A 13,781-nucleotide genomic window follows, 5' to 3' on the forward strand; every position below is an offset into this window, starting at 1 on the left:
GGGAACAGAACTCCTGGCCTCTTCCTGATGAAGGGGTTAGGAAGCAATTTCTCCTGTGAGGAGATTATTTCATAACTGCTCACGTTTGAGGCTTCTTGGACCTTCTTCTGAAGCACCTGGTGCTGGCTGCTGTCAGAGACAGGGTACTGAGCTAGATGGGCCACTGGTCTGATCTGCTATAGCAGTTTCTATGTTCCCTGCTGCTGCCAAATGCACGCTCGTGCTGTGTACAGCAAAGGGACAGTGGGAACAGAACCTTTCCAGAGGCTGTGCCTGCTCTGCAGGAGGTGTATATCTGAAGCCTTTCACTCATTACAAGAGCCCTTGGCTGGAAAGTGAAGCCAGACAAATTCAGACTGGAAATAAGACACACATTTTGAACAATGAGGATAATGAACGACTTACCAAGGGAAGTGGTGGATTCTCCATCCTCTGAAGTGTTTGAATCAAGACAGGATGTCTTTCCAATGAAATGCTCCTATTCAGCCAGAAATTATTGAGCTTGATGAAAGAATCACTGGTTGAAATTGTCTGGCCTGTGCTAGACAAAAGGTCAGACTGGACAATCATAGAATCATAGACTATTAGGGTTGGAAGGGACCTCAGGAGGTCATCTAGTCCAACCCCCTGCTCCAAGCAGGACCAATCCCCAGATTTTTACCCCAGTTCCCGTAATGGCCCCCTCAGGGATTGAACTCACAACCCTGGGTTTAGTAGGCCAATGCTCAAACCCCTGAGCTATCCCTCCCCCCATCATGATATTCCCTTCTGGATTTAAGCCCCTGGGAAATACATTCATTGATTGTTTTTACACAGATCCCCAGGATATTTCATTGGGACTTCTCCCTGGGGATGTGCAATGCTGCTAGCATAATATCAGGAGACTGGAAAGGTTGTAGCAGGGATGTAATTCCCTGTGGAGAGGGTTTATGCCCTACAGGGGGAAAATGCTCTCTCAGGGATTATGAAAACCATGTCCATGAAATCTTGGCTTGGGAAACTTTTCCAAATGTTCTGGCTTGAGCAGAAAGGTCCTAATGTCTCCAGGTGATTACAATGTAGATTACACATACTGTAACTAAGATTATATATAAATCTTCACTTGGGCTGAAACTTCCCAGACCTGATCTTAAGCCCTGAGATGAATGATTTAGCAAAGTGTAGAAGGAAATCCCTTCAGCCCCTTTTAAGCTGTGGAAGTGTGTGTTTGCATTGAATGGGTGGGGGAGATAGCAGAAGAGGATTACACTGATTTAGGTTTAAAGAAAAGCAACTTTTTTTGCTCATAAGTAACTAAAAAATGGCTGAACAAAAGCTCCAAACTTAGTGTGTCACTCATTCTTCCATGAAAAATAATCTTTGTTATGTTTTGGGAATCAGTAGTTGTGAGCAATCGGAAAATACTCACTGGGCATGGTCTGAAGTAATCTTGTAGGTAACTTGCAAAAAGGAGGAAAACTGGGTTTTTGCCCTTCCTGTATTTGCTGCTCTATGAGGAGGCCTGGATTTGCCTTGGTTGTGTTTATCTTAGAAATATCAAGACTCTCAAGTCATGTCTTCTCCATTTCCTCCTGTGGCCTCCCTGAAGGACATGAACTCAAACGATTGACCTGTATCTGCAGTCTTATATCACCTGCATGAAGTTTCTTATATGGGAATTTCCTTAGGACCATCTCAAACACCTAAGAAATGCTAGAAAGGTGTTCTGTTCCTGCAAACCCTAAGAGCTCTGATCCAGCAATGCTTGGGAGGCCTGGAGGAGGGGATCCTGCTAGCTGCAAACACCACCTGCTGCCCTTTAGAAGGAAGTCCTGAAGCTGCAGACCTCAGGTCCACAAAAAAAGAGTCCCACTTCTGTGAACTTCTTTAGACTCTTGGGATGGGGGCTCCACAGCTGTAGAGAGTTGTAGGAGAGCCACATTCCTATTGTCTACTTAACGTCTGCAGGAAGTGGGGCAAGGCAAATGCAGGTTCAGAAGACTTTGAGGGTTGATAGAATGAGGGGCGAAAAGTCCCTCCTACTTCAGCTACTCCCTATTGTCCATGAAGGGGATCACAGGGAGTGAAGACTTTCTTCCCTATTCCACCCCCTTGTCAGCCTTAGGCCTGGTCTACACTACAAACTTAGGTTTACGTAAACCACGTTGGGTCGATTTAGTAATGTATGTGTCTACACTACTGAGTCCATTCCACCGACCTAAGTGGCCTGTAAAGTCAACTTCCGTACTCCAGCTCTGCGAGAGGCATAGCACTTGATTCAACATCCATGGGTCGACATGGGGATAGTGTAGACACTGCGTTGTGGAATTCGAATGAATTGGCCTCCAGGAGGTGTCCCACAGTGTTCCGCTGTGACTGCTCTGGAGAGCACTTTCAACTGCAGTGCACGTCAGCCAGGTACGCAGGAAACAGTCGCTCCCCTGTTAAAGCCCCGGGAACTTTTACATTTTCATTTCCTGTTTGATCAGCATAGAGCGCTCGTCAGCACAACTGATCATGAAGACCCAAGGTCGCAAACACGCTCCAGCATGGAGTACACAGGAGGTGGCGGATCTTATTGCTGTGTGGGAGAAGTGTCTGTGCAGGCAGAGTTCCTATCCAGCAGAAGAAACATTGACATCTATGCCAAGATCTCACGGGGCATGGGGGAGAAGGGCTACACCAGGGACACGCAGCAGTGCTGCATGAAAATAAAGGAGCTTTGGCAAGCATACCAGAAGACAAGGGAGGTGAACAGTCATCTGGTTCTGCCCCAGAGACATGCTGCTTTCTGAGGAGCCACATACGATTCTCGGTGGTGACCCCACCACTACCCAAAACACTTTGTGGATACCTCCCAGGAGCCCCGAGTAACCTCAAGCAACAATGGAGAGGATGTTGTTGAAGAGGAGAATGTGAGGCAGGCAAGCGGAGGATCCATTCTCCCTGACAGCCAAGAACTGTTTTTAAACCTAGAGCCCATCCCTTCACAGACCTGTCAGCGGCAGAACGTAATGCCGGGCAAGGCACTTCTGGTGAGTACACATTTCCAATCAAACTGTAGGGGTGACATGCTATTATTTTTTAGGTTTAATTTGAACAAAAAGGTAGGTGTAGTGGGTATCGATCACCACTCCAGCTACGCAAATAAAAGATTGTTTATGTGCACAGGGATGGCCCGGGAATCCTCCATGGAGATCTCTAGGAAGCTTTCAGGGAAGTACTCTGCAATCCTTCACAGAAGGTTTCTGGGAAGGGCTACCTTATTTCGTTCACCACAGTAGGACACTTTCCCACGGCACTCCAGTATTAACTCTGCTGGCATCATTAGGACCAGGTCTGTACCCAGACACTTGCAGCATCTGCTCCCTTACCGCCTCTGTTACCCTCAGGAGAGTGATTGCATATGGTCACCTAGGGCAAATGGGGGAAGCTTTCAACGCTAGCCCCTAAACCGCAAACAATCCAACAAGTGAAATCTGGGTCATACAACCACACTTTGCCAGCCGTACCATGGTTGTGGTTGAAAGGGAGCACCGCGTATTGCAACCAGTATTTTAAAAGGGGGGAGAGGGCAGCTTCCTATTTGTCTGCCCCCCCTCCAACCCAGTGCTGCTTTTGTAAAAAACAAACTATTTGGGGGGAGGTTACACTGCGGCCTGTCCTCAAACACCATCCAGGTTGCTAGGGGCAAGGGGGCTTTTCTCAAGTTCCAATGAGTGATCCCAAGGATATCTTCACAAAAGCTGCAGCACAAGACCTCTCGCCCATGCCTTGTGACCTTACTCACCATGGCTGGAGCAGCAAACCGACTCTTGCAGTAGCCAGTGGTTGTGATTATGTTGTGGTTTGCAGGGAAGTGCATTGAAGGGTATTTTTTTATTTTAAAAAAAAATTAACCTTGCACCAAAACAATACATGCACTGCCAATGCTACCCTTGTGCTTTGTCTTGCTTGCAGCTGAAACTTTGTCCATCGGCACATCTTCCACACTGGGACAGAGACTTTCTCAGATTAGAAGGCGGAAAAAGAAGACTCGGGAGGACATGTTCAATGAGTTAATGCGCGCCTTCGAGAGTGACAAGACAGAGTGCAGAGCATGGAGGTCTACGCAGTCTGAGAATCTGGACATGGACAGGGAGGACAGGCGAGCATGCAGGGAACAAGAGCGTGCCAAGCAGGAAGAGCTGCTGCGGATTATGAAGAAGCAATCAGACATGTTGAAGCATCTGGTTGAGGTTCAAGAAAGGCAGCTGGATGCCAGAGTCCCTCTGCAGCCTATGATGAACCTGCTGCCATCATCGCCCAGTGCTACATCCTCCTCTCCGAAACGTCCTATGAGGCGAGGGAGGAAAGTTTGCTATGCCTTGCACTCAACACCAGGGGAGGGTACAAGGACCAGAAGGTGCCCATTCCCGCACCTTTGATTGTTATTGCAGTGCATCTGTAAACAAGCTGTCCTTGTTTCTCCCCCTACAGTGTTATCAGCCCTTTTGCCCTAGGTTATCTTACTTTTCTTTGCTGTCTCTGTGTGTTTGTGCACATAATAAAACTTAACAAATTGAGGAGAAAAGGCTCTTTATTCATTCAACACACAGTGGTTAGTGGGGGTGGAATTTACAGGGAGAAAATGCAATGAAGTGGACAGTTTGGTAAGGAACAACACAAATAAGTGTCACATTACTCTGGCTCATTGCTGAAACTGGTTTTCAAAGCCTCACAAAGACACAGCGCCCCTCAGTATGCTCTTCTTATTGCCCTGGTGTCTGGCTGCTCAAAACTGACTGCCAGGTGATCTGCCTAAACTCCCCACCCCACCAGAAACTTTTCCCACTTTGTTTTACAGATATTATGGTGCACAGAGCAGGCAGTAATAACAGTGGGGATATTGCTTTCACTGAGGTCTAACCTAGTTAGCAGCCTAACGCCAGCGACCTTTTAAATGTCCAAAGGCTCGTTCCTCCACCATTCTGCACTTGCTCACCCTATGTCTGAACCAGTCCTTACTGCTGTCCAGGCTGCCTGTGTACGGCTTCATGAGCCGTGGGAGCAAGGGGTAGGCTGGGTCTGCCAGGATCATAACTGGCATTTCAACATCACCAATGGTTATTTTGCAGTCTGGAAAGAAAGTCCCTGCTTGCAGCTTTCTGAACAGCCTTGTGTTCCTAAAGATACGTGCGTCATGCACCTTTCCTGACCATCCCACGTTTGTTGGTGAAACGGCCCCTATGATCCACCAGCACTTGCAGCACCACTGAGAAGTACCCCTTATGTACTCTTCGGCAAGGTGGTCTGGTGCCAAAATAGGGATATGTGTTCCTTCTATCACCCCACTGCAGTTAGAGAATCCCATTGCAGCAAAACCATCCACTATGTCCTGCACGTTGCAGAGAGTCACTGCTCTTCTTAGCAGAAGTCTGTTCATGGCCCTGCAAGGTTGGATCACAACAGATCCCACAGTAGATTTATCTACTCCAAATTGATTCCCCACTGACCAGTAGCAGTCTGGCATTGCAAGCTTCCACAGAGCTATCGCCACTCACTTTTCAACTGTCAGAGCAGCTCTCATTTTGGTATTGCTGTGCTCCAGGGCAGGGAAAAGCTCTTCACACAGTTCCATGAAATTGGCCTTATGCATGTGAAAGTTCTGCAGCCACTGCTAGTCATCCCACAGGTACATTACCATACAGTCTCACAGGTCAGTGCTTGTTTCCTGGGCCCAGAAGTGTCAGTCCACTGTGTCAAGATGATGCGTGACTGTTGCCAGCAGTTGCGAATTGCTCCGCTGTATGTCTTCTTTCAGGGCTGCTTGCATGGTATCTCATTGTTCCATGCGGTGGCTCCTGTTTCGGCTGAGCAAATACTGCAGGATAAGGCATGCTTTGTAATGCTCACAACAACAGTGTACAGCTGAGCGGGGTCCATGTTTATCATGCTATGGCATCTGCACAGGTAACCGAGACCTGCGAAAAAGGCTTGGTTTGTTTGCGACTGATTTCAGGGAGGGAGGGAGGTAAGTGCATCATGGAAGGCTAACATCCTATTCCTATAAACATCCGCGCAAATGTTTAATCCCATAAGGCATTGCAAGCCCAACCCAAAATTCCACTCAGCTACATGCGTTGTGGGATAGCTACCCACAATGCAGTGCTCTGTGCATCAATGCAAGCCCGGCTAGTGAGGATGCACTTCACCGATGCAATGAGCATAGTGTGGACACGCAAGATCAACTTGCTTAAATTGGAGGTTCAATGTCTACTTGGCTTAACTTTGTAGTGTAGACATGGCCTTTAGGAATCTCAGAGCTTTCCCTGATCCCATGGACCTTCGGCTGCTCATCAGAGCTCTCTGCTGACCTTGGTAGGTTCCAGGAAGATCCCCACACAACCTGTAACAGGCCTCCCAACTAAATATGATCCAAAATTAGCTCCTGATCCCAGGAGCCAGCCAAAAAACCCTCCTGAGGTCTAGGCAGGAGCAGTGCTCCCTTGAATGGAACTTAGGTGGTCTACAGGGTAGAAAAGCTGAGTGGGGCTTAAGGGTGTGTTTTGGCATAGGAAGAGATCAAAGGGGAAGTCCTCTGTTTCCTTTGAACCCACTGAGGTCTGCATGAGGTAGAACCTCCTGCCAAGCTTTTGAGGATAAATTATTTTTCTATTGAAAAGATTCCCTTGTAGTTGGTTTCACTGTGAACTTAGTATGTTTAAAGAAAAGGGCTAGAACTGCATTCTTAAATCTTTCAATGGAAACTTAGATCTCCAGCAGCTCTATGAGGTGCTGTGGTAGGTTCTCGAGAGCCCACGTTCCCTGATGATGTTACTAAATCAAGTGTTAATTGTTCTTGAAATCTGATTTTAATCAACTAAATTTAGGTCCTAGGCCCTGGATCTCAGCTAGTTGAACTGGTCAAGCTAGGTTTATCCCTCCCCTTTGTTTGCTGCAAAGTGGCACCCAAAAAAAACAACTCCCACCCAGAAAACCACAACCCTGAGAATCTTGAAACTGTGTTTAACACTACTCTTTTAGGGGATCATCATGATTTAGGAACCCATTGTCCAGTTCACTTTGTGCTTTTTCAGAAAAAATTAACCTTGGCCCCAGATCAGACTTAACAGTACTGAGGCCAATATAGATGGCTTTCGTAAATTTTAATGCTGAGGAGAAAAAAATCAGGCTTATAATGTAAGTTGATTTGCAACATTAGTGATGGAGCAGTATTGTTCGTTAATATACGCAATGTGAGTGACTATAGGAGCACTGTAATTTTTGGAGTTCCATATTTTTATATGCATCTAAATTAATTACACTGATGTAACAGTTTTTCCATGTGACTGTATATGCACATGCGCACTTCTTCCTGGAAGGTTGCTGTCAGGGTCTGTCCGGATAGCACAAACAAGGCCTAACTGTGCTGTAGGAAAGTTCCCATTTCAACCCTCTGATCAAGGTGGAGCATTGTTCGTGGGGTATGTTTGCACAGGATGGCCACAAACGGTACAGTGGCCATGGATAGGCTGGTTTACTCTGTGGGCAGTGCTTCAGCCACCTCCAACGTGACTGTGCATTTGGGCTGGAAAGGGGTAGTTATTTCAGACAGTGTTTGTTCTGTTTTTCTCTCCACTTTCATTAATGAATGTCTCTGAACTGTCAGATCCCACCTTGCAGGTAGATACTGCCATCTCCAACCTCACGGTGCTGGAAAAGGAGTCCTTCCCTCTGGACTGCAACATTCTGTCACGCTCCAGCCAAGAGTCCCGCTTCGCTGTAACCTGGTACAACCAGAGAATGAAAGAGGGAGGAGGCCGGGTTAGCCGTGGCATGGAGGAAGAGGAGGAGAGGGAGGCCCTGCTAAGCGTGGGCCTGGATGCAGTGTTTGGCCAGGAGGCAGGTCGTTTTGAAGGCAGATTGCGCTTCCAGAGGCTCTCCTCTGTGCTCTACCGACTGACAGTGCTGCAGGCAGGTGCTGCTGATGCTGGTAACTACTCGTGCCGTGTGGAGGAGTGGCTGCCTGACCCCAAGGGGGTGTGGTACAGGCTGGCTGAGGAGGAGTCCGGCACCGTCACTATTCACGTGCAAGACACAGGTGAGAAGATGTGAGATGGCTCCAACGGGGAGGTGGGGCAGTGGCCACTGGGGAGACTGAGGCATGGGACTGTGTGGAGAAGTGGATGTTAATGTATCTAAGCGACCGTTTTCCCCAGGCCCTGCAACCTTCCTGGCATCATGCTAAGGGACTAATAATGGAGCCTTTCACCTCTGCCATAGACTGAGATGTGGAGTGACCCAAAGTCATTCTCTTCTGTTGTCCCCTATGTCATGAGTTGGTGGGTTTTAACCTAGTTCCTGGGGACTCATTTCCACCTTTGACACCAGTGGCCCGCTTTGTTGGCAAACAAGGCAGAGAGGCCAAGGATTGAATGGGCCATGGAGACTGAATAGTCCTGTCCTGCTTTCAAGAGGCTCCTTCAGGTTAGGGGTGAGGCAGTCAAGGCAACCGTTCTGTTGAAATGGCTCATGCTGTGCCTTTCCAGTGGGTAAGGAGGGGCTTGTTCATCAGAGTGCCCAACCCTGGTGCCTTTCACCAGCGCTGTATTCGCTGACAACCAAAAAAGACAGAAACACGATTAAAAGTCAGGTAGTGCTGGAGCTTGGGAGCATAATATCTGTCACTGACCCACATGACCCTTCCTGCATCCCTGAGAAGTAACAGCCAGAAGCAATGAATTGAGGTGGCTGGCTATGTGACATGGGCTAATGTCTCTAGGCGTGTAGGATGAGACACTTGCTCAAACTCTAGTGACCAAGGCGCTCCCAGTGGAGACATCAGCCTGAAATCCAACATCCTAAGGGTCAGCTGCACAGCGGGAGGCTTCACTGTCTATAGAGGAGACACTTGTGCCTGACTGACTTGCCAGGAACTTTTGAGGAGCTTGACACACATGCTGCTTTCTTCTCTTCTATTCTGAGACCCCTTGTGTGTGCTAGGCTGAACTGTCCAGCATTTCCAGTTTTCTTTCCCAATGCACAGGGTGAGACGGTGCAAACTGGCTTTGGATGCAAGTCCTGTGGATTTTGCAGTGCTTAGAGCTGCAGACAGCTCTCTTGTTACTCCTGGCATTTCAGGTGGACAGAGGGGAGGCCCTTTGAGCATGCCAGCTATCCTTTCTGGTTTCCCTGCTGGCTTTCCTAGCTAGGGCCCATTTCGGAGCTGAGGATGGGGAATCTCAGTTCGAGCTATCCCTGTCTTTTGGAATATGCAATGCAATGAGGCACCAGGGACACGCCCACTGAAGATCTGGGAATGGATTGCAGAGGTGGAAGCATGAGTGAGGCTGGATATTAGGCACTCACGCTAGTGAGCCACTCTGCCCTTTCTGTTCCCGGTGGAGTGGGAAGTAAAAAAGGTGCCACTTGACTTCTGAAGGTGGTAGGTGGGAGACACACAGTGACCCTGTGTGTCGCTGAGACCAAGATCTGAAGATATCATGTCTCTCTCTTCAAATAAGGGACTTAAATGCATGTGTATGGTGCGGAGGGAGAATTAAGATGTGGCTGCACCGCTCTTTGAAGTCGGTCTCCCTTCCCCAACCCTCCATTTAACCCTGAGGAGGATTGCTGTCACCTGGGCATGGAGTACATGGGATATAAATATACCAACAAATATCTAATGTGGGTAAATCACCCCCTCATGCACCAAATCGTTTGGCTCAATCAGAGCTAAGAGTATCAGGCTAGAATATCAGCTATGAGCCAGTGGCATTGTGTGCTGTGGTGTGCCTGCACATTATTCCATCATCTCTCCCTGCCATGCAAAACAAAGCAGAGCACCCAGCCATGGGTGTGACTCATATAGGAATCTCCATAAATAGGATTTTGTATTGCATTGGAGCACTGTCCCTTTAAACAGAAACTTCTTCCAAAATAGGTGGTAGAGTGGGATCTGAGCCCTATCTGGAAGGTAGATGCATGCAGCCTTTGGGATTGGAGCTGGAGAGAGCAGAGCTACCACTGTCCCCTTTCAGCCAAACCCCATCATCCACAAACTCAGAGGCTCTTTATACTAAGCTAGCTTGGTGCGAGTCCTCCTGATGAAAGTTGCAGGCTTCAGCTACTTTATTCAGAACAGAATAAAAGGTGAAACTTTCCCTGAGATGATATTGCTTTGTGATGCTGAGTCTTGCAACGTTTGGTGTTTTTATTAAAGCCCCAGAACCCAGAGTTGTGGCGTTAGATGAGAATCTGAACTTTCATTTAAAAAGAAAAAAAAAAGTTTCTAGGTTTGAATGGTTGCACATCAGGAGTAAAATATGGCCTGACCCCACCTCTCAAGTACAGAGATGAATATGAGTCTAACATAAAGGAATAAGTGTCAGGCAAGGAAAACAAGCCCCCTCCAGCTGACATTTACTGCAAGGAAAGAGCACCTTTGTGGGGAGGGAGAGATTTGAAAATCCACTCTGACCTTGATGCCTTCCCATCTCCACACTAGTCTGTTATCACTGTCCCTTTGGCAGTTCTCTGGCTAATGCTGATAATGGCCAAGATTCATTGCTCCATGTTTTTTTCTTTCCTTTGTCTCTGCTTTCAGGCTCCACTCTGCAGTCCATCATCTGCTCCAACGATGCCCTCTTCTACTTCGTGTTCTTCTACCCCTTCCCCATCTTCGGCATCCTGATCATCACCATCCTACTGGTGCGATTCAAGAGCAGGAACTCCAGCAAGAACTCAGAGGGCAAAAATGGGGTCCCTTTGCTGTGGATCAAAGAGCCTCACCTCAACTACTCTCCCACCTGCCTGGAGCCACCCGTCCTCAGCATCCACCCGGGAACTATAGACTAAAGGGGGGCGGCTGAGACTGACCCACAGAGAGAGAGACAGAGGCAAAAACACACCTGGAACCCAAAGGAATGGAGAGGTTTTGATGGTCTTGTTTAGTTTGTTTCAGCATCTGTTCAACTCCACAACTGAGCCCTTCAGAGTTCCCCAACTGTGGGATTGGAGGGTCTGAGTCTTCCTCAAGCACCTCTGATGACAAAACTAGTCCAGAGATGGATGGACAGTCCACGTGCTTGCTGTACATAGTGGATTTTCCTCTTGGGTTCATTGTGTTCTCATCAGTAGTTGTCCTTTGGGCTGTGCTTTTGTTACCCAAAGACTGTCGTCTTCCCTTCCCCGTCGCACCATGAGCAGTTCCAAGAGCAGTTTCATTCGACACTCTGGTCTGGTGTCCTGGGGCTCTTTTTGGAGTAAAAGTATTCATTTCCTGAAATCAATTTTGTTTGCCCCTCCTTGGGACTTCATGTTGTAGTGAACAAAATCTTTCCCCAAGGTGAACTGAGCCAGCTGCTCACTACTCTGAAGTGAACAGGACCCGAACTGCGCTTTGAGGGCAGCTGGGTTTCGGCGAGATTCGTCTCAAAGATGAGGCTAGTTCAGCCACTTCCGCATCCCAAATGTTTCTCCTTTCTTTGAGGATTTAGCATGTGTGCAGGGCTTCATTTGGTGGACGTCGTCTTGCCCTTGGACAGGATTGGACACTCAGGCAACTTGCAGTCAGGACTAAAGCAGCCTGGTTTGGTCCAAAGGACTTTTTGTGCCTGGGGCGCATGGGACGCTCTGGCCCTGCCACTAGCAAGGAGAAGACTCCCCAGATAGCCCAGCTTACTAGGGACAAAAGCCTCCCCCACCTGGTTTTACTAAACCGTGCTGCCATTCTCTCAGAAGTGGCAGGGTTGAGGCTGGGCTGCCTGTGAGCTCGTCACGTGGGGCCAAACAGCTGGATCCAACCTCGTCAACTTGACCAAAGTAATGACTTTAGGAAGTGAGGAGAGGGAGGCTCCATTGACTGGGATTCATTATATTTGAATGGTTCTGCAAGGGTGGTATGTTACAGCCACACACTGGGCAATGGGAGTGTGGAATTAATGACCAGGTTTCATTTTGTTTTCAAGGACTTGCACTAATTACCAATGTAAGTTGAAACCAGGCAAAGAGGCTGCCGGAGGGATTTGTTCCCTGGGTGCTATTATGCCCACTGGAAAGAAACAAATCCTCTCTCCCTTCTCTTGTGTGTTTTTGTGCCATTTTCTGTTATTTTGGTTTATTTCTCTAGGAGAACAACCCTTTTCCCCGCAACCCCCCAAAGTTACCTGATCTTCATTGGAAGCAAGTGCTGGGGTAGTAAGTGCTGTTCTTTCCGTGAAAGATACAGCGGTTAAAAACCAAATGGGGGCTCTGTATAATTGGAACACCCAAATTCCACTACCCAGTAAGCCAAGTACCCCAGCACATCTGGTGTAGGAAATGGCATCCTCTGACACCTCCTTGGCGTATGTCAGGGGGAAGGAGTGGAGTGATGGCCTAAAATGACCTTTCAGTGTCTTCCTTGATGTCTTCCTGGCAAACCTGGCCGTTATTTGTCTTTTGTGGAGTGGCTAAATCCAAGTGGGGATATACCACACGTCCTGTTTCCCCATCCCCATGTGTCTGTGGGGGGCCATTCCCGCAGCCTCTGCCCTCTCCAAGCCAATAGGACCTTCCTTCCTCAAGAGAGAAGGAGCTGGCAGGTCCATGACAGAGCAGCCCTGCTCGGAGAATTCTGCAGGGCCAGTAGGTTAAACCATGATGCTCTAATGTTTCAGTGCAGGTGAAGAGCCCCTGCAGAAATCTAAACAATGTAGAAGCTCTCCATAGATGGAGGAGAGGGGGCGTATGTCTATACTACATACATGTGCATAAAAGTCTCACTCCACTGGAGGGAGAGTCCACCTAACGTTAGTTTTAAGACATCCCTTTCCTTATGAGGAAGAAACTTGCTGTGTCTCCCTCCATCAAATTGTTACTGCTTAGCAGCCCCTCTGTATGTATAATATTGCTCTCTAATATGCACTCAGACACTCCTCTTCCTTGGATATCCAGAGGGTCTGCTCAGAAGGGAGGATTGAAAAGAGAATGGAAATGAAGAACCAACCAAAAAAACCCAAACAGCAGCCCCAAAGCCAGTGGGTATTGTTTTATAAATGTAAAATCTCCTGTAGATACTGCTTCAGGGCAGGAAGTGCAACTCATTTCAGTTTTAAAAGGAAAAAAAAGACATCAACAGGAGCCTTTCCTGCCGTAAGAGAATATTGCTCCTCAGCTTTGCACTGAAAATCTGCTGTATTGACCCAGTAGCCTCTACATCTCTCTCCATCCTTTCTGACTAGCATTGCTTCTCTCTTTCCATGGAAAGCTGTTCCACAGTGACCTCCGGTGGCCAGAAACATTCCCTTCCACTGCTTGGCTCTCTTAAGCAGATGCATTCCTGAGGGCCATTAGATGGGATTTCCCTCTAAGCAACGTTCGTGGTTACACAAGTTTACCTGGAATATGACTTATCAGTTGTGCTGGCAACATATTGCCCAGCCTCACTTTTTTTTTTATAAACTAGGCTCTTCCTGCAACAACTTTTATCATGAAGTTTTTCAAACAACTTTTTCTCTGCTTTAACTTTCTGTAAAGAGCCAAGAAGCAAAGAGAAAAACCTGTCCATGCATGATGTGGAAAACTGTTCGAGATTTTTTTTTTTAAAAAGAGCTTTGTACTATGTTGCACTAAACATGTTTTATACAACACACCTGAGAGCTGTAGTAAACTGTGTTGAAATCGTGATGAATGTTTGTTGCTGGTTTTGTGTGATATGGGTTTTCAATGTGCTTTATTTTCTCATGCATGCACACATACGCATACACTGCCAGCCAAGAGGGAGCTTCCGAATAGCATCTGAGCTGTGTCAAATCGAGATGTCATCAGGCCTTTGGATT

At 47.6% G+C, this 13,781-nt stretch overlaps 1 protein-coding gene across 4 annotated transcripts in view; it reads left to right on the top strand.

Annotated features, from left to right (window-relative positions):
• IGSF3 (immunoglobulin superfamily member 3) overlaps window positions 1-13,711 on the top strand; it is a 276,745-nt gene extending 263,034 nt beyond the window's left edge. For 3 of the 4 annotated variants that reach the window (XM_050956908.1, XM_050956891.1, XM_050956900.1), the window contains 2 exons: window positions 7,631-8,062; window positions 10,568-13,711. In XM_050956908.1, the coding sequence (XP_050812865.1) occupies window positions 7,631-8,062; window positions 10,568-10,818 (683 nt within the window). In that variant the 3' untranslated portion in view covers window positions 10,819-13,711. Of the gene's footprint in view, window positions 1-3,939; window positions 4,545-7,630; window positions 8,063-10,567 lie in introns of those variants that run through there. The other variant, XM_050956918.1, reaches the window with a different exon arrangement.
• The last annotated feature ends 70 nt before the right edge of the window (window positions 13,712-13,781 follow it).

Source organism: Gopherus flavomarginatus, chromosome 1 (genome assembly GCF_025201925.1).
Source record: "Gopherus flavomarginatus isolate rGopFla2 chromosome 1, rGopFla2.mat.asm, whole genome shotgun sequence".
NCBI classification, from domain to species: domain Eukaryota; kingdom Metazoa; phylum Chordata; order Testudines; family Testudinidae; genus Gopherus; species Gopherus flavomarginatus.